General features: G+C 47.1%; 1 protein-coding gene across 1 annotated transcript in view; it reads left to right on the top strand.

Moving 5' to 3' along the window:
* Positions 1-20,787, top strand: part of GRIK4 (glutamate ionotropic receptor kainate type subunit 4) — a 136,033-nt gene that overhangs the window by 51,700 nt on the left and 63,546 nt on the right. Inside the window, exons 2-4 of the mRNA XM_059829704.1 lie at positions 6,600-6,764; positions 13,883-13,980; positions 17,447-17,612. Coding sequence (XP_059685687.1) covers positions 6,600-6,764; positions 13,883-13,980; positions 17,447-17,612 — 429 coding nt within the window. The remainder of the gene's footprint in view (positions 1-6,599; positions 6,765-13,882; positions 13,981-17,446; positions 17,613-20,787) is intronic.

Genomic DNA, 20,787 nt, shown 5'->3' on the forward strand with positions numbered 1-20,787 from the left:
TCATTCCTCCTTCTCCCTGCTTTTCTCTCCTCGTTTTTGAGAAGTCTCTTGACACGCTTTTCGGGGGATTAAGTAGGACTTATCTGCTTGCAAACACACTATTTGAATTCACAGATCAGGACTTTATCCATAGCTGCAGCATGCCTCAAGTCTGCGGCCGTGGAAACCCGTAGGAGTTTCCCTGTTGGCTTTAAAGGACCTCAGTTTGCTGCCCTGCTTCTGTACGAGACGATGGCTTCAGATTACATTAGCCAGCTCTGGACAGGGCATTTCCATTTCAGACCCCTTTCTTATCCCTTTGTGCTCTTTTGCTTCTGTCTTCATGCTAAAGGTGTTTGCTGGCTGCCTTGTAGTGACATTTGTATTCGGAAAAGCAGGTGATCTTTATCGGAAGAGCAGGACCTTGTCTCATTAGTGTGTTTTCCTCCCTGCTCATGAAGCAAAGGAGTGAGAGGTGAGATGAGACCTGTCTTGCAGATGCCTGCTTTCAGACTGGCAGCTGAAGTGTGTTCCCCGCTCACGCCCCATTTTGGATAGGAACAGCTATCTCTGTTGGACGTAGGTGCGTGCGGAGGAGCGAAGAGGAGTCTGACAGTGCTTTTACCTGCCTGGACCAGACGGACAATGTTTGCTGGGGCACAAAGATGAACTGCCCCCACTGAGGCTTTGCATCTCAGCACTGTGACACTTCCAGCATGACTGACGGGTCGTCACCTTCGCAGGCTCAGGGAGGACAGCGGGGAAGTGTGACGGCATTCTCTGTCTTCCTTGGAAGCTCCCGGTCTCAGAGAATGTTATTCTGATTTTATGTACACAAAGCAATTATTAAAGAAGAGGAAAGAGAGGTTGTGTTTCAAGCAGTAGAAACTAAAGCCCTCAGCTGTTTTTATCATGCCTCCCCTTTCTCTTTCTCTGTCCTGAATTCGGTCTCTCTGGATAGCAGAAATGAGAGGGAAGCTCCATTTAAATGCAGATTTCAAATGTTAGCCAAGAGCAATAAATAGCCCTCTGCTACACTGATCAGACAAACATTATCCAGTCTCTTTGTGAAGGAGAGTTTATGTTTTTAGATTTTCTTTTTCCTTGATGAGTTCCTCTTTCCTCTCAGAGTAATAGCATATTGATGACTTTTTATTTTATTTTTAAGCAGCACTTCAGAGATTATAATGGGAACACAATCCCACCTGTTTCTCTACTGGAGCTGTACTTGACAGCCCTGTAATGAGGAAGTCTGCAAATTTCTTATCCTTTACTGTATTGACAGCCTGAAGGGTTGGTACCGTATTCAGCAGAGGGGAAATGTGCAAAATAAGGCAATCCTGCAACCATGTTTAATCAATTGCCCCCTCAAATGAATCTGCAGCCTCGTGGTTTTGGAGCTAGTTTGGGGTTCATGAAGTCAGGAGCAGCTGCAGGTGGGTCTCTGCTGATGAGGGAGGTGCAGGTGGTCGGGGAGCCGGGGGCAGGGGCAGGAGGAAGGGGAGGTGTGGAGGTCTGGGGGGATTCCCCCGTCCCAGGGCATCTCCTGAGGCTGGTGTTCCTGAGCAGGTGCTTTGAAGAATGGTATTGTTTTCTGGTATGCCTTCGATCTGAAGGGTTTCTGGTTTTGAGACAAAGGACTGATCAGCCACAGTGGCAGGTATGGGATCTTCCGGGTGTCTAAATCTGGTTGAACTGAGGTTACAGTTCTTAATTTGAGATTCCATTCATCATAGGCACACAGAGGATTTGGAGACTGTGTTTACAGTATAAATCAGAAGAGGTTGTAGGTGTGATCTTAACCTGTCAGAGGAGACACCTGAGAAATATTGTGGATGGCGTTACGTATTTTTAACTTGGAGGGACAGGTTATGAACAGTGAAATATTATGTTTACTAAGCCATTGCTTTGCTCAGTCTACATCTTCAAGCCACTGGACTTGAGATAGCAATTGTGTTTCTGAGCATGGCTTTACAACTCAATGGTATGGAAAGTGTCTGAGAAAATGTAACAGTATTTAATAAAGTTAACAGGGAAAGGTCAGCTGAACACTGTTTGTTGTAGTAGTGTATAAACCTCCCAGTAACATCTGTTTCCTGTTATTGTTGTAAAAATGCTACTTCATTAGATCTTGGTTGGATCATGAATTAGCAGCGATATGTAGTAAAACTTGCAATCGTATTAAGCTTGTCAGAGTGCATATGTTGTGAATCTGGCTGGTGGCGGGTAGCACTCTGGGGAGCCACATGGCTTGGGGGAATGGGAGAACGGAGGCTTTCTGCTTTCTTACCACTGGTTGAAACCCAGCTGAGGGTGGAAGGGATTAAATCTCAGTCCTGTCTGTAAACTGGCTGGTGCACTTAACAGGATGAGTTGCTGTGTCTCAGCCCAGCTCCAGGAAGACAGCTGTCTTCACCGCTGAAAGCACACAAGCTGACAGCACTGCCTGTCCCCCCGTTCGCAGTTTTGATGAAAAGGACTAGGACTGAATTATTTGGGGTGAGAAATGAATGTCCTTCCTCCTCCTGGAGAGTTTTCTCCAGGGTTAAGAAGAGAAAAGGCAGATGAGTTTAAGCATCTGCCTTTCACACTGCTGTGGCTGTGCTCCACTTGAGTAGAGTGAAAATGCTGCAGCCAGATGCCACCTCCTCCTGTTGTCCCTCTGCACGGGGGCAGCTGCGTGTGCACGTGCTGCGGGGCCAGGGCTGGTGGAGTTTAAGGAAACCGCATCTCTGGGGAGCCCCTTGTCCAGCTCTTGTCTGGACAAGACACACACAGGTATCCTATGCGCTGTCTCGGTAGGGCAGGGCTTAGACTGGGTGTGTACTAACACACGTGCACACACGTGCATGCATACACACACACACGTCTCATCAGAGAGCACCAACTCTTGCCTCCCCGTCCCCCATCGTGTCTGCCCACCTCTGAGGGCTGGAAAATCACTGAGCTGAGGATGACCTGTAGGGAAGTTACTGAAACCTGGTTTTCTCAGAGGACACCGTCACATCATCTTGCATTTCTTTGGTTACCAGTAATACCTTTTTTCTGGTTCTTGTGTCAAGTCATTAACTTTGAGTGTTGCATTTGAGATTTGTGTTTGCTGGAAATTTACAATTGCAGTCACTTGTTGCTTGAATCTTGAGCAACTGGAACCCAGCTATTTCCAATGCATATCCAAAGCAATAAACTCTTCTGGTTTGTAGCCTCTTGGGTTTGTGGGTTTTGTGTAAGGAAAACCTGGGCATATTGAATGAAAAAAGAATGCCAGTCTTTGCTGACTTCACTTGAAGTTGTTTGACTCTCAGTCCCTGTGAAATCCTGAGCAGCCCTGAATCGGGCCTCACCGACCCAGGTGCTCCTGACTCCCTCTGAAATATTTTTCTCATAATTCATAGACAAGGCAGTCTAGATTGGAGACATTTATTATTATGGGGAAGATAGAAGTGATTTTTGAGGCCAACAAAGTTCAAAGACTTTGCCGTAAGTTTTCAGGATTAAAGATTTTCTTGATGCATCTTCCCATATTTAATAGACAGGAATAGATGAAAGGGAATTTCTATAAAGATTTTCGTTCATACTTAATGATGCCACTATTAGATGAGCTTGGGCACTGTGTCCCAAGACATGAAGTTTTAAAACCAACCTTTTTTAAACATTAAATGACCTTTTTCATCCGCTAGCTTTAATAAATAAAGATTAGTTCAGCCTCATTATCTAGTCTGTTCTGGGGGCTGGTCTAATATTTGGTAAAACTAACTAGTCTCCCAAAATGCAAGGGAACAGATTTTGCTGGTTTTCTATCGCAAGCCCTGCAGGGAGATAGGAAGCGGTAATGTAGTTCAATTAGTGGCTCTAGGAGTGCCACCACCACCTCCGTCCTGGGATTCAGGCTGTCTGGCTGTATTCCTTTCTTTTCCAAAACCTGCCACTTGCTGTGAGCACTCTTTCCTTCCTCACATATTTGCTCCCAACGTGGGCTGCAAAGTTCAAATTCAGTCAGAGCTGAAGAGGGTTTGTTGGTTTGGTTTGGGTTTTTTTTTTTTTTTCTTCCCTCAGCTGTAGGGAATTTCTCAAGATTTCCAAAAATAAGAATGGAAGATCCCATCCTGAATAGAGACAAAAAAATCTTTGTGCAAACGTTTGTGTCTAAGCAGCCTGAGGAAATGATTTGAAATGCTTTGGGTTTGACTCTTTTATTTTTACAATGTATTTAGCTATACATTAGTGGAAATGAATTTTGTTTGAAAACTCACAATTTAAGAATATACTTGAAAACGTTGTCCAATTTAGTAATTCTTGAAGCTTTAAATTAGAAAATAATGAATCTAAGAACGCTGACACCACTGATCTTTAATTTTGCTGTGTCAGCACCTGGAACATAAGAAGCATTTTGTGATGTTCGTCAGATTCAGTACATTGCTTTACCCTTTCCTGGAAACAGGGCCATAGTGAAAAGTTTATGCACATCAAGCAGTTTTGTGTATGAGAAAGTGGGGCCCGTTCAGGACTTTCTTCTCTGTTTGTTGCTGCTTTCCTAGAGAAGTGGGGAGTTGAACAAGCTGCTTGTTGGGGCAATTTTGTCTCCCAGCTTCTTTGTAATTAAGAGCAGTCATCAGCCATATCGATGTATTAAAAACCTGTGATCCATGCTCCTGGCCTTAGAGGAAAGCACAACCCTTTTTCTTGCATAATGAGATTAAGATTAACTGCCCTAGCTTTGCAGATAGTGATGGTGCTTGCGTGTTAGCGAAGCAGAGGAGATGGTGTTGCCTGAAGGACTGGGAATGTTCGCCAAGACATCTGTGCATATCGTACAAGAAGTATGCTGTCTGTTACTTCATCAGTATTTAGTTCAGTTTAGCTCCCCTAAAACTGGAAAAAAGTAGGAAGAGGAGTTCTTGGGTGGATATCATCAAGATACAAAGTAAATCAGTTTAGCACAGACCACCTTTGCTTCACCAGCAGGTTTGGTATCTAGTTACCTTCCACAGCTGGGGTTAGGGCAGGACGGGGAAGCAGAGATGCTCTGCAGTTTTGTCATGAGAGAAGAGATCCCACTGGGACGAGCATTGCAAGGCTGAGAAAAGAGCCCTGATATGCAATGCAAGGTGGTTGTTGAAACTGGGCTATGCTTTGGGCTTTGGGTGAGTTCAAAGCAAGTCTCAGCGGCAGGACAGCCAAGGTAAAAGGAGCCTGAACCCGAGACAGGTTTCTTCATTGGACTAGGCTGTGTCAGAGGCTCTGTGTGTTGGTGGCAATGAAGGGTGATCGGTGCCCACGCACTGGGGGAGCAATGAGGACCTCCAAGGCACAAACCACCTCTCTGAGGAACGGTCTCAGTCCCACCTACAGCACATCATCACTGTGCTGCTTTAACAGTGGTCCCAGTTAGCTATGTCTTCAAAATGTGTGTATCCTTGGACTCTGCTCCCAGCCCTTGCTCTTAGGGAGGTGGGATACTTCCCATTTATAGCTGATGTGCTTTACTTCAACTGCCAGCCCATTTACGTGTTTCACTCTGGTTTTCCCTATGTAAAAAACCCCCAAACCTGCTGCAGCACAATGACACGTTTCAAAGCTTCCACAAGGCACCTAGCTGCTGTAGTTGGTTCTCTGTTTCCCTGACACACAAAGCAGCAGAGCTCCACTAATCCCTGCTTTGCTAACCTGTGTGGTGTGGGGCCTGATGTTGGCGCTGAGCTGCGACTCTGTCTGCACCTGAGCAGTTCTGAATGGCATCACTCCTTTTGGAGTGGTTTTTGGGAAGGGAAGATAAGCATTGGTGCCTTTCTAATATACGCAACAAAAACCAATGCTGCTTTTCCCTAGGTATGACTGAATAGTTGCATTCTGGGAGGAGACCTCCTATTAACGAGGATAAACTCACTGGGGTGCAGAAGTTGTGCCAGCTCATAATGAAATGCTGTGATTAATGCTCGACTCCAATTCCTTTTTGCCTTCCGTCAAGAAAATAAAAATAATACCCCACACTATCTCCCTCTGCCTAACACAGATTTGAGTGGGCAGGCTCAGGAGCTGAGTTCAAGAGTCAAGTGCTTTCTGTTTGAAAAATATTTGTCCCTTCCCACCCACGGCTGCCCACATGCTTCCTGAAATATTCCAGCTATCAGCGCCGTACCAACGCTTTCTCAAACGAACGAACCGAGGCTATCTGGGGACGTTCTTTCTCTGTTGGGATGTGAGGCAGTGCCTGGATTCAGGCTGCTTGGGGCTGCACAGCTGGATGTCCCTCTCTAGGAGCACCCAGGGCGAGCGGGCGGATGCCGGTGCTGCAGTGGGTGCTGGGCACTGCCAGGACCCCAGCAACGTAGGCGGCCGTGTCGTGCTGCAGCGTGCCGGCAGGTAACGCAGCCGCTGCTGCAGAGATTTCGCCACCCACGTGTCTGGCAAGACCCGGGAGGTGGGCGAAGCGGCGGGAAAGGCCGCGCGTGGGGGGGAGGATGCGCTAACAATAGCGGCGGCAGGAGCAGAGGTGCCAAGGCGGCGGCTGCTTGTGTGGCAGTGGAGATCCCGAAGGGGTGCTGGGGATGGGGGGGGTGCGTGGAGCCGGGCCGGGTCCCTGCCAAGCCTAACCACTGCCAATGCCTTTGCTCCTGCAGCTGCCATCCTGGATGACCCCATGGAGTGCAGCAGAGGGGAGAGGCTCTCCATCACCCTGGCCAAGAACCGCATCAACCGCGCGCCCGAGCGGGTGGGGAAAGCCAAAGTGGAGGTGGACATTTTTGAGCTGCTGCGAGACAGCGAGTATGAGACCGCGGAAACCAGTAAGTACCCCTCCACATAGCTGGTCCTCCCCCAGTTCTTCCCATGCCGGCTCGCAGGAGGTGTCTGGCACGCAACGCTTACTGCAGAGGTTAATTGTGTGATAGTCAAGGGGGGTACACAGGGTAAAAAGCACCTCTCAGCTCCTCTTTCAGCACCTGAGGATCAACACGTGTTAGCGTGAAAGTGGGTCTCTGCAAAGCCCCGGGCCCGCCCTGGCTGCCTGAGCGCGGTCAGGTCTGGTGCAGGGGTGTGGTACGGCCTGGATGCGGGCGCAGCATCCCCTCGGGAGGTGCGTGGGACCTTTAGCAACGCTTGCGCTGTGTTCGGTGCTGGCCATGCGTTTGCAAGGGCTGGCCCTGCCCGGGTGCATCCACCACAGGGGCACGATGGCACATAAGGGGAGGTTGGCTTGGACGGTGAGTGCCAAAACCACTTGTCATTTGAGGGTTTAGCATGGTGTTGTGAGGTGAGCCCTGGCATGGACTGAGAGGATCTGGGTCCCTGATAAGCTGTGCCACCATTCAGCTCAGTGGCTTGGGGCAAATTATTTTCTTTAATCTGTGTGTAACGATACAGGAGGTGATGCTCCTTTGTAAAGTACTTAATGTGTGCAAATAAGAGACTCTGGGCAAGTTCGGTACAACTAAATTATTTTTAAAACCCCACGGAATGCAGTTTGTTAGCAAACATGATAGCTCTTTCAGAGCTTTAGATTGGCAGTGGATTTATTTACACAAAGTGAAGTTTTCAAGTGATGTTTAAAATCGTGTGCATTAAAAAGAGCTAATTTTGAAAGAGCAATATGCTTTCCACATTGCTTTAAAGTGTCTTAATGCAAACTGGTCTCTGCTACAGGTGTTCCTTTAGATGCCCAACATGTCAACCCCATGCTGTTGAATAAAAAAGAAATTGATGATAAGTGTCCCACAGACCTCTCAGGAACCTGAGTGAAAAAACCCAAAGAGATCAATAGCTTCTTCCTGTAAGAGGGAAAATCCTTCGGAATAGGATAGCTTCCCTTTAGAACAATTTTTAAGACGATCTTCAGGGGAGGACTGTAATTTTCTATTACAAGCTGGCTTGAAAAAGCTGGAGAAATCATTTTAAATAATAGGGATTTTGACTCTTTTCCCTATGGTTCTGTGTTCCAAGCGTGTGTAATCTGCAGGGTATCCTAAAAAGGTGTGGTAGTATGTTGTGGTCTAGAGCAGGCTGTTTTTTCACCTAGCTTTGGTCTTTATTCTGCGCAGCACTGAGCATCCCTGTGCTCGGGAGGCCGCGTGGAGCCACGTACCCCATGCTGCTCAGGAGCAGGTCTCTGGGTAACTGGCAGAACGGGCTCAGTAGGCCTGCGAGATCAGCAGATCGCTCCTTCATTTCCTGAATTAGAGTTTGCATTATTTATAGAAGTGTTCAGTTAATAAAGTGCATTTCAGCAAGTACCTGTATGTCTATTTATAGAGCCTGTCACCCATGAGGCAGTCTAGATTAAGATCATCACATGCAGCATCACAGGGACTGTTTAAAACAGCAGTCCTCCACCTTTTTGGATCCCTCATCTCTTTTAACTTTCTCTCGGTCTTCCCCGTCTGTTCAGGATTGTGCGCATCCTGCTTTACCCTCATTTGGCACAGCAGTAGGGCAAATCCAGTCTCACTGGCCGGGTCATGCAGAAGGGATGGGGACTGCCTGGGTTTCCAAGTGCATTCCCAGTTTGCCCCTGGAATATCCTAAATCTCCCAGAGAGCCTCCCAGGAAATGAGAAGGTTGTTTGCTTGCCTGAGTCTTCTGTGTCTTTGAAAGAACCAGCAGCATTTTTAGTTCCATCCTTTTTCCTTTCTCATAAATCTTCTGCATGTAGCAGTGCTTCTGTTGCTTAACTTTGCTCGGGAAACAGGCTGGATTGCCAAGTGACCCCAGAGCTGTGGTAAAGATCGTGAGCGGGATTTCTTTCTCACTTGTACCCCTGTAATACTGCTCAGGAATTTTTCTGTTGGAATGTTTTTCAGGCAGAATACTAATTTGCTGAGAATGAAGTATTATGCAAGAAATTGTTGATTTCAGCAAACGTGGTGTTTGGGGAGAACATGGAAATGGGCTAAGTGAGGAAGAGGCAATCTTCCATTTTGAATTTTCACCTTGGGGTGATTTTCTTTGTTTTCTTTACTTTGACTTATAGAATGTAAAAAGTAGAAATTGAAGCAAACTGCTTTGATTTTGGTGAAGTGAATATTCACATAACTTTGCAATATGTTATTTGCTTTTTCTTCAGAGGGAAAAATGTCTTGAAGCATTTCTTACAAAAGGAAAAATCTGGATTCTGCATGGCTCTGCTATTAATGTCACTGAAGTTATTCTTGATTTATACTAGTAGCAGAGGAGAATCAGATCCTTTAACTTAAATTTCAAGGCTTTCACGGCTTTCAAACGTCTGACTTCTCAGCTTTAATACAGCACTGGTATTTGTTATCACACGTAATATTAATAAAAGCAGTTTAGATGTTTTAACCTATGACTGCAAAGCTGTTATACATCTGTTTAATACTGTTCTCAAATTTCACGCCCTTTGAATCACCCTTAGATATCACAGCTAGCATGCTAAGCCGACTGATCTAGGAATGCTGTGATTACACCCCGTCAGTGATATTGGGTGTACAATTAGTGCTTCAAGAGAAGAAAGACTTTTTGAGAGTTAGTTTTTATCTTAGTGTTGAGCTATTTTTTTCCTTTTTTTCCTCCTGACTGATTCAGGCATCTTACTATTAGGGGGCCACAAAATCACAATTGCTACAGCAGGTAAAATGTGAGTCAGTCTTAATCACATTCATGCATGGTTTGCCATTTCAGCTTTATATATGAATGAAAACAAACGTTGACTGTTCCTGTACGCAGCATCTGTAAAGTCCTGTGTTTTGAAATGAGTTTGCAGTGAAAGGTTATGGATAGAGCTTTTTTTGCTGTTGTAAGTAAGGCCTGTTCTCTCTTTGTGTTTGATGTTTCAACTCCTTTTACAGAGATCCAAAATGACTTGTTTAATCTTGTCTTTATCTAAAACACCTTATTCCTTTTGATGTCCAGGGAGGGACAGATTTTCTGTTTTTCACCCTGTCCCTTATTGTCTCATCAGTCTTTTAAGGATCGTTCTGTTGTTAATCCAAACATCTGAGGGCAGGTCAGCAGTCAGAGTGAGCGAGCAACTTTTTAATTTTTATTTATTCACACCAATATTTCAGAGTGCCTTATATGTCCTTTCGGTGACATTGGCTCAAGCGTGCTATTAATTGTCCCACCATTTTTGTGATCCTGTTGGATTTCACATTTAAGCCTGCTCTGGTTACGGGTTCTTGTGAAGAAGCATAAAGGATGCTGCAGGGAGCAGTCTTGGAGCCCTGGTGCAGGATGCACTCTCTGTAACGCCGTCTGTTTATGCGGTTGGTGGTTTTTGTATGAGAATCCCGTCCTGACCAGTCCCAGTCATTCAAGATCCTCTGATAGGTGTTGCAATCATGGAAATGTTGAGGTAATTGCATACCTTCCCTGCTCATTTATTTTCAATTAGAGGCAGGAATCTTCTTTGCATGCTGTTTGAAAACCTTGTATCAGGTATCTGTATGCAGTGAAAGAGATGCTGTGTTCTGCACCGTGGGTGGATGCTCTCGCCGGAGCACTTTCAGCTGTGCACTGAACGGGGAGAGTTCATGGAAATGCTTGCCAAGTGCCCTGAGATCCCAGGAGGTGAAAGGCACTGTCTGACCATGACTAAGTGGATGTGCATATATATAATGTGAGAGCTACTCATTCGTTTTTGTGCTTTTTCACATTCAAAAATAAGCATATATTTCCATCTTCCTTTAAAACATATCTTGCTGTTTCCTGAGTGTCCAGACCTGTACTTAATTCCTAACCATTGAACACAGCCCTTTCTCACTTACGTGGCAGGGCAGGCCTGCTAGTATGACAGGAGGGTCACAGTTTTGCGTTGCACATTGAATGCACACCGGAGCTTGCGTGAGGGTCACCTCCTGGCTCCAGACTGTAGCCTGTGCTGGGAGGGGGACGGGAGCCTCTGACCCCACTCCTAGCTTCTGGGCAAAGCCCGTAATGGTGTAGACGAAGGTACTGTAACTGGACAACTGAGCTGCGCAAACAGCAGAGGCAGAGAGGTACGCGTCCAAGTAGAAAGGCAGTAATCATCAGCTCACACCTCCGAGGAGTTGGCCCCAAGGGATGGCAGGAGGGATCCTGTCCTGCCTAAGGCAGTGCAGGTCGCAGCAGAGAAGGGCGTACCCTGGGATGTTCAGTTTTCAAAGACTTATGTATTTTAAGAGGCGTGTTAAGAAATCTCTTTGCTAAGCCTGTTTCTTGTTCTTCTGTACCACAGTCCTCACGGATGTTAACTAGAACAGCTGAGTGCAGGCAGTCCATAAAAATGGCTGGAATAGGAGGTTTGGGACATCTCAGGCCTTCGTGTCAAGGACGATCAGTAGTACCCATGTCGCATCTCATGATAAAGAGGTTTTTAACATGATGTCACTTCAATGTCCAGTATTTTTTGAGGTACGGAATTCTAAAAAACATAAAAATTGGACACGACCTTGGGCAGAGGTATCTGGGTCTGCAACTATCAAAAAAGTGTCCTGCACAGTATATAGCTTACGTGGCACCCATGTCCTGAAGTATGAAGAGACTTGAGTGGTAAGGACTCTGCCAGTATCTGTCACTATAGTCCATGTGGTTATCGGGGACGAATTTTTGGTACAGGGCCAACATTTTTACATCCCTGCAAGTGCTTGTCTGAATCTGCAGTGCCCATGATGGTAGCCAGGTTGAGCCTTTTCTCCCTGTGAAGACCAACAGCATCAGGTGATGTTCTGAAATAGGAAATGTGTTTAGATTACAAGAGAAGCTTTCGTAACATCATCAAAACCTTTGCCTCAGGCACCTCCACTTTGTTTCCATTCATTTTCCTTAATTTTACTGGATGTTCCACCCTTGGAGTGATAAGCCAGGTCTTTTTCTTCTGACAGTTGTTGCAATGCTGTTGCTATGACTACTTAACCCACTTTTTGTTCTCGATACCAGAGATGAGAAGAAAAGTGCTCGCCAAACTTTCCCCTGCATGCACAACAAAATTCCTCCCAGGACTTTCGCCCTAACAACCTGTGGTTAAAGAGGACTTGGAGCAGCTCCTTCCTCCTAGATGCTGAATTGCAGAGCACCCGAAGGCTCTGCTGCAGCTGAGAAGGACTGATGAGTGCTGCTGAGACAGCATGGCGGGGCGAGGGGGGTGTGTCAAATTGCTGGTGCTCTTATTTAAAAGGATCTTCTGAAGAGATGTCAGTGCCTCTAAATTTTTAAGCACAGAGGAAAAGCAAGTACTGGATTCCTTTGAAGATGCCACAGAAAAATATCACTTGTTCTGTAGCAGATTGAGATGGTGGAGGGTGAGAGAGCATGGAAGGAAGGAAAACCCAAGAGAAGATGTTTGCATATCATTGGCACTTTCTGTAAGAAGTCAGAGCAGTTAGTATGTACAGGGACCTAGTAGTATATGCAGTTTTTCTTTCAAGTAGGACTCGGAGAGAACTAAAACCAATTCCCCAAAGTGACAGAGTCTTCGGTTTTTAGCCTCATATTCCAGTCATGAGGCTATGGAGACTTATGAAGTCTAAGGCCAGAGATGACCACCTTGATTAGCTGATCTTATCTTCTGCAGAAAATGGACTGTAGACATTCATTTGCTGAACGCTGCACTCAGCCCCATAGCTCACTGTTCTAAAAAAAAGCCCAAGCGCAGTGTAGGTTCTCATTTCACTTCCAGTCTTGTTTTAAAGACTTGAAGTTGGTGGAAAAGATGCTCTGATATGTAGTACAACAGTTTTGATGATGAATTCCCTTCACTACAAAAAATATGTTCTGGTTTGAAATTTTCTAGGTCCTTTTTTCCAGCTGCTGAATCTAGAGAACTTTTTACAACCATCACAAAAGCTTGTCTGAGATGTAAGCTAGGGACGTGCAGTGAGGATGGTGTTCTGAAACAGACCAGCCATTTGATACTGAAGAGGCACTATCTTAAAAATCTCAGCTTCATGATATGGTGGTTTAGTTTTCACATATAAAAAAGTTGTGAGCTTGCTCTTGCCAGAACTGATAAGTAGTTGTGGTGCCTCCTTTCTCCCCCATGGTATCCTCTTTCTTCAGAAAGCAGTCACTTCATGCCAGTTGAGCAAATGTGGCTTTGTCTGTCTGGGGAGAAAGGAATGCGTGGCAATGCTGAGACAGGTCTGGTATTTCGGAATAAGCCGTGGCCAGCACGTGTTCAGACAAGCCTTTTGGAGTCCGGGGATTCAGGCACGAGGGGCTCTCGCCTTCTGTTTGTGAGGCTTTGCCTGCACAAGCTGCTCTGGAGGAGTGTTTCTGAGCGATGTGGCTGATTGGGATGGCAGCGGGGAGGTGGCACCAGCTGGGGTAGTCTTTGGAGTGCCACTTGGCTAAATTTGTGCTGTGAATTAAAAGGACAAAAGGTTACAGTTTAACCCGGGAAGCTTGAGGGAAGAGATTTAACTTCTTCATTTTGTCAGGGTCTTTTTATTGTTCTGCTAACCTTGGTGGCATGGAGCCAGAAGATTAATTACTGCCAGAAAAAAATCAAAACAAAATACCAAATGAAAATCAGTAATACGATCCTTATTATTACCACTGAGCTCTGCAGAGGATGAGGGAAGAAATTCATACAACTTTGTTTGCTGCTAGGTGCTGCTTTGAAGCTAGGTCACTGCTGTGTTTAGCATCTTCCATAAACTTTGGTTAATGTTTTATCTTGGAGCATAGTGGATGAGGCCAAAAAGGGATGTTATAAGAGAGAGACCCCAGTTCTGAGTCAGAGATGAGGATACCAGGGCTTTGGGGAGAGTTCAGGTGGGATTTAGAAAGGTTGGGGAAAGACAGAGAGGATGCAATAGAGGGATTTTGGAGGGAGATGAACGGCGGGGAGTGTGTTGTGTGAAGGAGACAATACTGTGTCCTTAGTAAGGTGCAGCAGGTACTGTAAGCATGCCTGTCAGCTGGAAATGGAGGATGAAGTCTAATGCATGTTTCCTCTCTCTGGTACCCGCAGTGTGCCAGATTCTCCCAAAAGGAGTGGTAGGCGTCCTGGGACCTTCCTCAAGCCCAGCCTCGAGCTCTATTATCAGCAATATCTGTGGGGAGAAAGAGGTAAGTGGAAATGTTCTGTGTTGGAGTAAGTCTGTGCCCTTGTGCCGACTGACTTGGCCCCGATGCCCTCGCGCCCGGCGGCTGCCCAGGGCTGGGAGGGTAACGCGGCAGCCCTGGCTCCTTCCTCCCAGCAGTTCAGGGCAGGTCTGGGGTGAGAGCAGAGTCTCCCGCTGTGGGTAAGGGGCACCGCAGAGATCCTGACCTGTTCCCAGCCCCTGCCTTCTGCACGTTGTCCTTCAAACCGAAGATGCTCTCGGTGGGCTCCGATCACAGCAGTGCTTTCTGCTGGCTGCTGCCTGGTGCCCAGGCTCCCTGGGAACAACAGCGTTTTGCTGGTGATTTGGTGATTTAGTAAGTTTGGATTAGGATTTTTAATTTACCACTATACCAAGCAGCAATGCCTTCTGTGCAGATCCCATGCAGAAGGGCTTTCTGCAGCCTTGAAAGGTTTCATCTGAGACTCTCACGTCTACGCCAAGTCCCAGCCACAGCCGCACAGCTTGCTGCAGCTTCCAGCTCTGCCTTATGCTGCCATCTCCCTCGCCTGGGTCTGCCTCTTGCAGTTCTTGTTCAAGTCTGGTGCTCTGTTTCTCAGTCATCATTTCTGTATATGCACACCTCTCCTTTCCACCCGCACTCCCCCAACACTCTGTAGCTGATGTCCTCATCATCTCCAGTGTATTCTGTCTTCATGTCCCAGCTGCAAGGCAGAGCAGGGATGTTACCTCCATTAGACAGGGGCAGTGAGGTACCTGACCATGGTACTCCAGGACATCCTTCGCAAAGATGACTTGCTGTGGTCACCTTACCTGCTATATTGTCCTTCCCGTGATCTGCCTTGGCTTCTAATCATCAGAGTTGACGGCTTGGCTTATCGCCCCTTCTCCTAGTGCACATATTCTTGCAGCTTCTTCCTTTTCCATTTCCTCTCTCTTTTCTGCCCCCCTTGTCTTGTTTTCATCTGTATCACCTTTTACTTCAGCTTCCCTCACATGCAACACTGATGCGAACCATGTCCCCGCTGACTGAGGGGTGAAGAAACCTCAGCTTGCCCTGGCGGGTGCACATCCCGGCCAAAGTTCCTGGGTGTGACGTGACTTTGTGCACATACTGGGAAAGCTGCACCCCTTTCTGTTTGCTGCTGTTCCATCAATGCAAACCCTTTTTATCTGTGTCCAGACTATGTGCCTGATTTAATATTTTATAAGCCTTGAACCATCTTACACTGATCTGGCTCTGCTCTCGGAAAAGAAATTGAGTTCTGTTCCCATAGTTCATCCCTTTAAAGCCAGATAACATCTTTCAGCCATTTAGTGGTCTCTCTCTGGAGCCCAGCCTCCAAGGAGGGGAGTGCCTGGAACTGAGCACTGTAAATAACTTGCATTCACAAATGACTGCTGTTCTTTGTTCCCTGAGAATCAGAAGTGTTGAAGAGATGGAAGAGATCTTTTACATCTGGTGCTCTGGGCTACAGCAGGATGGGTCTCTTGAGAGTATTTTGTAGTGCTTTCTCCAGTTAAATGTCCCAGACATGTGCTCCATCCCAGGCAAAGGCAACTCTGCAGTAACAGATTGCAAATATTTTTGCCCTGAAATTCATATTCAGTCTCTGATCTAAGTCTCTTAATTTTTTTTCAAAAATGAAAGGTGAGTGCTAGTGCACTTCTAAAATACTTGATTCTCAAGCTTGATCTCAGCTGCCCTCCTAGTGATGTAAACCTGCAGTAACTCCCTGTGATTTATATCTCGGTAGCATCAGTTGGTGCTGTTTTAAATATGATACAGCAGCGCAGCCAGAGCCGTTGTACTTACAGCCATCCATCAGGTAAAGGGAAGAATGTCCCCGTTTCACCACTGAGGCACCAGATGGTGGAGTGACTGGCCTGATGTTCACCTGCGGTAAAACTGGGAGATGAGCCTGTGTCTCCTGCATTACCCCTCTAGTGCCTTTGGCCCAAAGATTTCCTTCTCTCCTGTCCAGAAAGGAGTGTTGCACTGGGGCAGAGCTCTTGGAAAGGAGAGGAGGGCTCCGGGACCAAACGTGAGGTCTGAAGCAGGGCCGTGATCAGCTCTGGGTGCTTGCAGGAGCTGCCATGGGGGTGGCTGCCTTCACCTCTGTGCATCTCTCTCTTCTCTGGTAGCGGTTGTTGCTGCAAGTCTCAGACTCCATCGGGCTCCCAGGAGTGATCAGCATGCTTGTACTGGAGCTGCCCTGTCTGCTCTGGTTAAATGAATTTGCCTTTCGCTTACAGTCTGCTTCTCTCCCTGTTAACAGAGCCCGGGCTGAGGGCTGCAGAGTGAAATCAAGGCAGATAGCAGGTTATTACTCTTTAACTTTCCTATTGCTAACCAAACAGCTTATGCTGTCAATAAAGCAGCCATCACAACCTACTAATAGCCTTTCCCAAGAGGAGAGAGATGGGAGGCATGGGATGATAGCTTCTGGAAGGACTAATAATGGAGGAAAAGAGGACTTGACACTCCTCTAGTGAAGCTGAAGCGGATGTTGCCCTTTCTCTGTCTTTTATTTCTTCCAAATAACTCACTCAGCAAAAGGAAAACAATATTCCTTCTCCTTATTTGGCTGAACCCCCAGTGTCTGAGCTTGATCTGTTTGCCCACCCATTCCCTCTACACAAAACTACCAGGTGTGCAGCAGAGCTGTTTCGGAGGGAGCCCTCGGGCTGTCCCCCCATGAGCTTCCCTGCTCCCCCTTCCCCAAATTCCCTGGGAAACAGCATCCTGCTCCCGCCTCCTGCTCCGCTGTATTAATGACAAGCGCAGCATTATTAGGACTCGCGGTTACAGTCCTGTTGGAGCTTGCCTGCCGTATGGCTACCTGTTACCTCTCCGCTGATCAACAAAGCCCAAAGCTTCCGGCTGCTGCATCTGTTCCTCGCTCTCCTGAGCCTTGCCAGCGCAGGGTCATCTTGTTCTTCCCTTCATCTCTCCTAATTACCTGATGAGACATCAGTACTGCAGGCAGAGGTGGATTTGCGGCACTTCATCCACCAGCACACAGCACAGGTCAGGGGTCTCCAGCACAGGCTGTGTAACTCCCTGCCTGCCTGCAAAGCATCCTCCGTATTTACCCAGGCAGCAAGCCCGAAATGAAGTGTGGGCCCAGCTACAATTAGTGCCCAAGCTAATTAGGTTGAACTCATCCGGAATGGTTTCCTGGGCTGTAATCACAGCCCCTGTTGCCTTTCTCTGAGTGGCTCAGCAAGACTTTTCCTGATCCACTCCTTCCCGTGGCTTCTTGTTGCTGCAATAATTATTCTCTTCTGCTACTGCACAAGTCCCACCCTCCTCTCTTCACTCCGGTGATGCTTCTTCAGTTTTATTGGAATATTTCACTTTCTGCCTGCTGTACGTTTCACACCAAAGATCCTTTATGGTAGATTTATTTGTTTTTTATTTCTTTTTCCTCCCTAATTATGTTTTCTTTCCCCTCCTCCCCACTTAGGTTCCTCACTTCAAAGTGGCACCAGAGGAGTTCCTGAAGCTGCAGCTCCAGCGGTTCACCACCCTCAACCTCCACCCCAGCAACACCGATATCAGCGTGGCCGTGGCAGGAATCCTGAATTTCTTTAACTGCACCACTGCCTGCCTCATCTGTGCCAAAGCTGAATGTAAGTCATCGCCAGGCTGGGTTCGGCTGCCCCTCTGTTCCCAGTGCCTTCTGTTCTGTCTCCTCCAGCATGTTTGGTGCCTGTTGGAGAAGGTCCCACAGGCAGCATGTGAGAGCTGCCTCGCTGTTGCATCTCAGGGCGTTCGCCTCGCCTGGTTGTGGTGGCAAGGTCTCTTCTGTGGGCAGCAGGCGGGCACTCGGTCAGAGCAGCCCAAAACAGCAGAGACCTGCAGGGCAGGTTTTCCACCCTCTTGCCCCGCGGAGGTGTTAGAGGTGTTTGTGAGAGGAGGAAAGGGGATGGGGGAGAGATTTGCCTGCCTTCTGTTTGACAATCTGAAGTGTTTTGCTTGCACAGATGGGTTTTTCAAATGAAAAAAAAAAAAAAAAAGGCTTAGGCTTGTTTCTGGAGATTATTTTAGGCAAGTAAAGCTTTTTGAAATATGTCTTTCCCAAACCCACGTGCAGTTTGTCGCCTAAAAGCAGGACTTGATTAATAGTCAATACACTGCATACCCTCTTGGGCTCTGTAGCTGTACAGCTGCTGGTAATTGTGCATCTGGATGCTGGAGCCTTCACCTCAGCAGGACCATATTCGTCTCTGCATAACTCTCCTGACACGGCAGGAGCAGGCTCTGCATCATAGTTGTTAGAGTAAAGTGTGTCCTGTGCTTTTTAAGGTCAGTGTGAATGTAGGAAGCGGGTGTGTAGTAGCCACATCTATTTTGCTTTTATTATCCTGTAGCCAGATTCATTAGCACTAGAGTTTACCATACAAGCAAGCCTAGAAGAGGGGCTTTGAAAAGGCGTGTGGATGCAGTGATAGCTCTGGGGACACTGGCAAGAGCTTAGCAGTCTCTGACTGTGGGGCCAGGTACAAAAGAAAGGCAGCATCCTTTCCAGCTAGCCCTGGGCAAACTTCGCACCACCAGCTGTGCAAGTAAAGCAGTGTTGTGGCAGATTCCTGCACAGGAACAGAAGGAATATGAGTGTCTCTGCCTTTTCTTTTTGCTTTATGTACCCTGAGGAGGCCACATCCTCAGCTGATGTAAGTCAGTAAATTGCCTTCACTAGGCATGCTCAGATTTACCCCAGCAGAGGACCTGACCCTAAATTATGCAATTAAAATCATGCAAATAGTCTCCTACATTGCTTCTAGTGCTGGAATAGTCATTGTCTAACCTTAAGCAAAAAGGAAAAGAAAAAAAAAAAGGAAAGAAAAGATAATTAGGTTTGCTCACCTGCCGTGCAGCATGCTCACAGCTCTGTCCTCATGCTGCTGCCAGGCATGGAGCACATACACACATCAGCACACCACCGTACACCCCTGCCCTTCTCCCCAGTTACGTGCCAAAACATGCAGGTGCCTCCCATTGAAATATTAATACCTCCCTGGTATTAATATGATTCATTTAACTGGATCAAAACCTTGGGAACCAAATTGCTTGTGTTAAAATAACACCCTTTTAATTGAATCAGTCCGGTTTATTTTACTCTGGTATTCCTGGATAACTCAATATTTAGGATGTGCTGTGCAACCTGAGCTCTTCCCAGACCCAGGGGAGCAGTGGGACGGGTGCCTTTCATGCATCCTGCTCTTTGTGCTCAGTAAGGACCTTATCTGAGCTAGGCTTGAAGCACAGCATGCTCTGACTATAACAGAGTGCACAAAAGGCATAATCCAGCTTCATGTAGGAGCACAAGCCCTCATTTTCCCTTAGGACAAGCAGGGCTCCTAAGCGCAGTCCTTAAACAACTAACTCGAGGTGATGCACTTTGGGCTTTTGGAAGGTTCCCTGGAGGCAAATAAGGGGAGCATTTGAGCTGTCTGCTCATCAGTGAGGGAATGCTGTTTTGAGGGATGTTGTTATTTAGATCCCAGGAGGGAAAGTCGTAGCTGTTTTGGTTTAAGTACAAGGCTGTGTGATGGGACTCCTGGGTCCTATCCCACCATGCTCATACTATCACTGTAAGGAGTCACATCCTTCCTCTGGGGACGGATGGTAATTTCTTCTGGCAGAAGCAGAAAATGACCCTCAAAGTCAATGGACTTAGGCCAGCCTAAGTGTAATGCAATGGTGAATAGAATAAGATTATGTGACTCAGTTTCTCTGTGGTGTGAAATAAGTAGCTAGTTTGTGAATTGCTCTGAAGTCCTAACGTGAAAGGCTTTGTGTGATTCCACAGAAACCTTAACCCGAAAAGGCAACCACAGACAAATACTGGGGTGCATAGACTTCACAGGACCTACTCTGTATGCTCTGATTGTCAGATGGGAGGAATTAACACCCGGTGCTTAGGAAGGGACACCAGGGCACTGAGGTCAAAAAGCTTGTGCATGCCCTAGGGCCACAGGAAGATGTTTGAAGCAATGCTGTTGGTGTAAGAGTGAGGCTGGATGATGGGAATCACCATTTCTGTTCCCAACCATCAGGGTCAGGGGTTGCACCTGCACAAATCCTGTGCAACCATGAACAGAACTGGTTGTCCCCTGGGTCTCCGTCAGGAAAGCTCGGAGAGAAGGAGCCCATCTCCTTCTCTCCAAGTAGCCTCATGGGCAAGAGCCATAAGCAGGGATGTGGGAGTTCACAAAAGCCTTCAGGTCCTGTCCTTCCTGCTTCCCAGGGGTGTCCCCTGGCAGCGGGCTGTAAGATGTGCCAGGTACTCTGGAGCGGAGGAGGCCATATCTGCAGAGAGCTTGGGGGTGGGCTACTCCTGCCAGCTGCAAAAGTTTGCATAAGAAAAGGAAAAATAAAATAAGCAATGTCAGGACTTCCCACTGGCCGGCTCGAACCACTGACCTGCCTCTGTGCGTACCTATGGTCCCCATAGGAGCGTTCAAACAGCGCGTGCCGGGTGCAGCCTCTCCGCACACGGTGGTCCTCACTTTACTACTTCAAAGTTGCCGGGAGGGGTCTACAAGCCCTTGCTCATGTTCAGCCTGCGGAGCAGCCTTCTGAAGTGTCAGTCTGTCAGCAGCAGCATCTCACATCCTCTTGTCATCAAACAAAGGGGAATATCTTCAGATAATAGAGACTTCCCTCCATGCAGCAAGAGGAGTTGCAAGTAGGAGGCCTGATGAGGCTACAGGTAGGATCTAACGTGCTGGAAATGATAATTTCCTTGAGCCAGAGGAGGAGATCAGCCACTTCCTTTTTTCCCTGGTCCTGCTTCCATCT

The sequence above is a fragment of the Gavia stellata genome, chromosome 26 (genome assembly GCF_030936135.1).
Source record: "Gavia stellata isolate bGavSte3 chromosome 26, bGavSte3.hap2, whole genome shotgun sequence".
NCBI classification, from domain to species: Eukaryota; Metazoa; Chordata; class Aves; order Gaviiformes; family Gaviidae; genus Gavia; species Gavia stellata.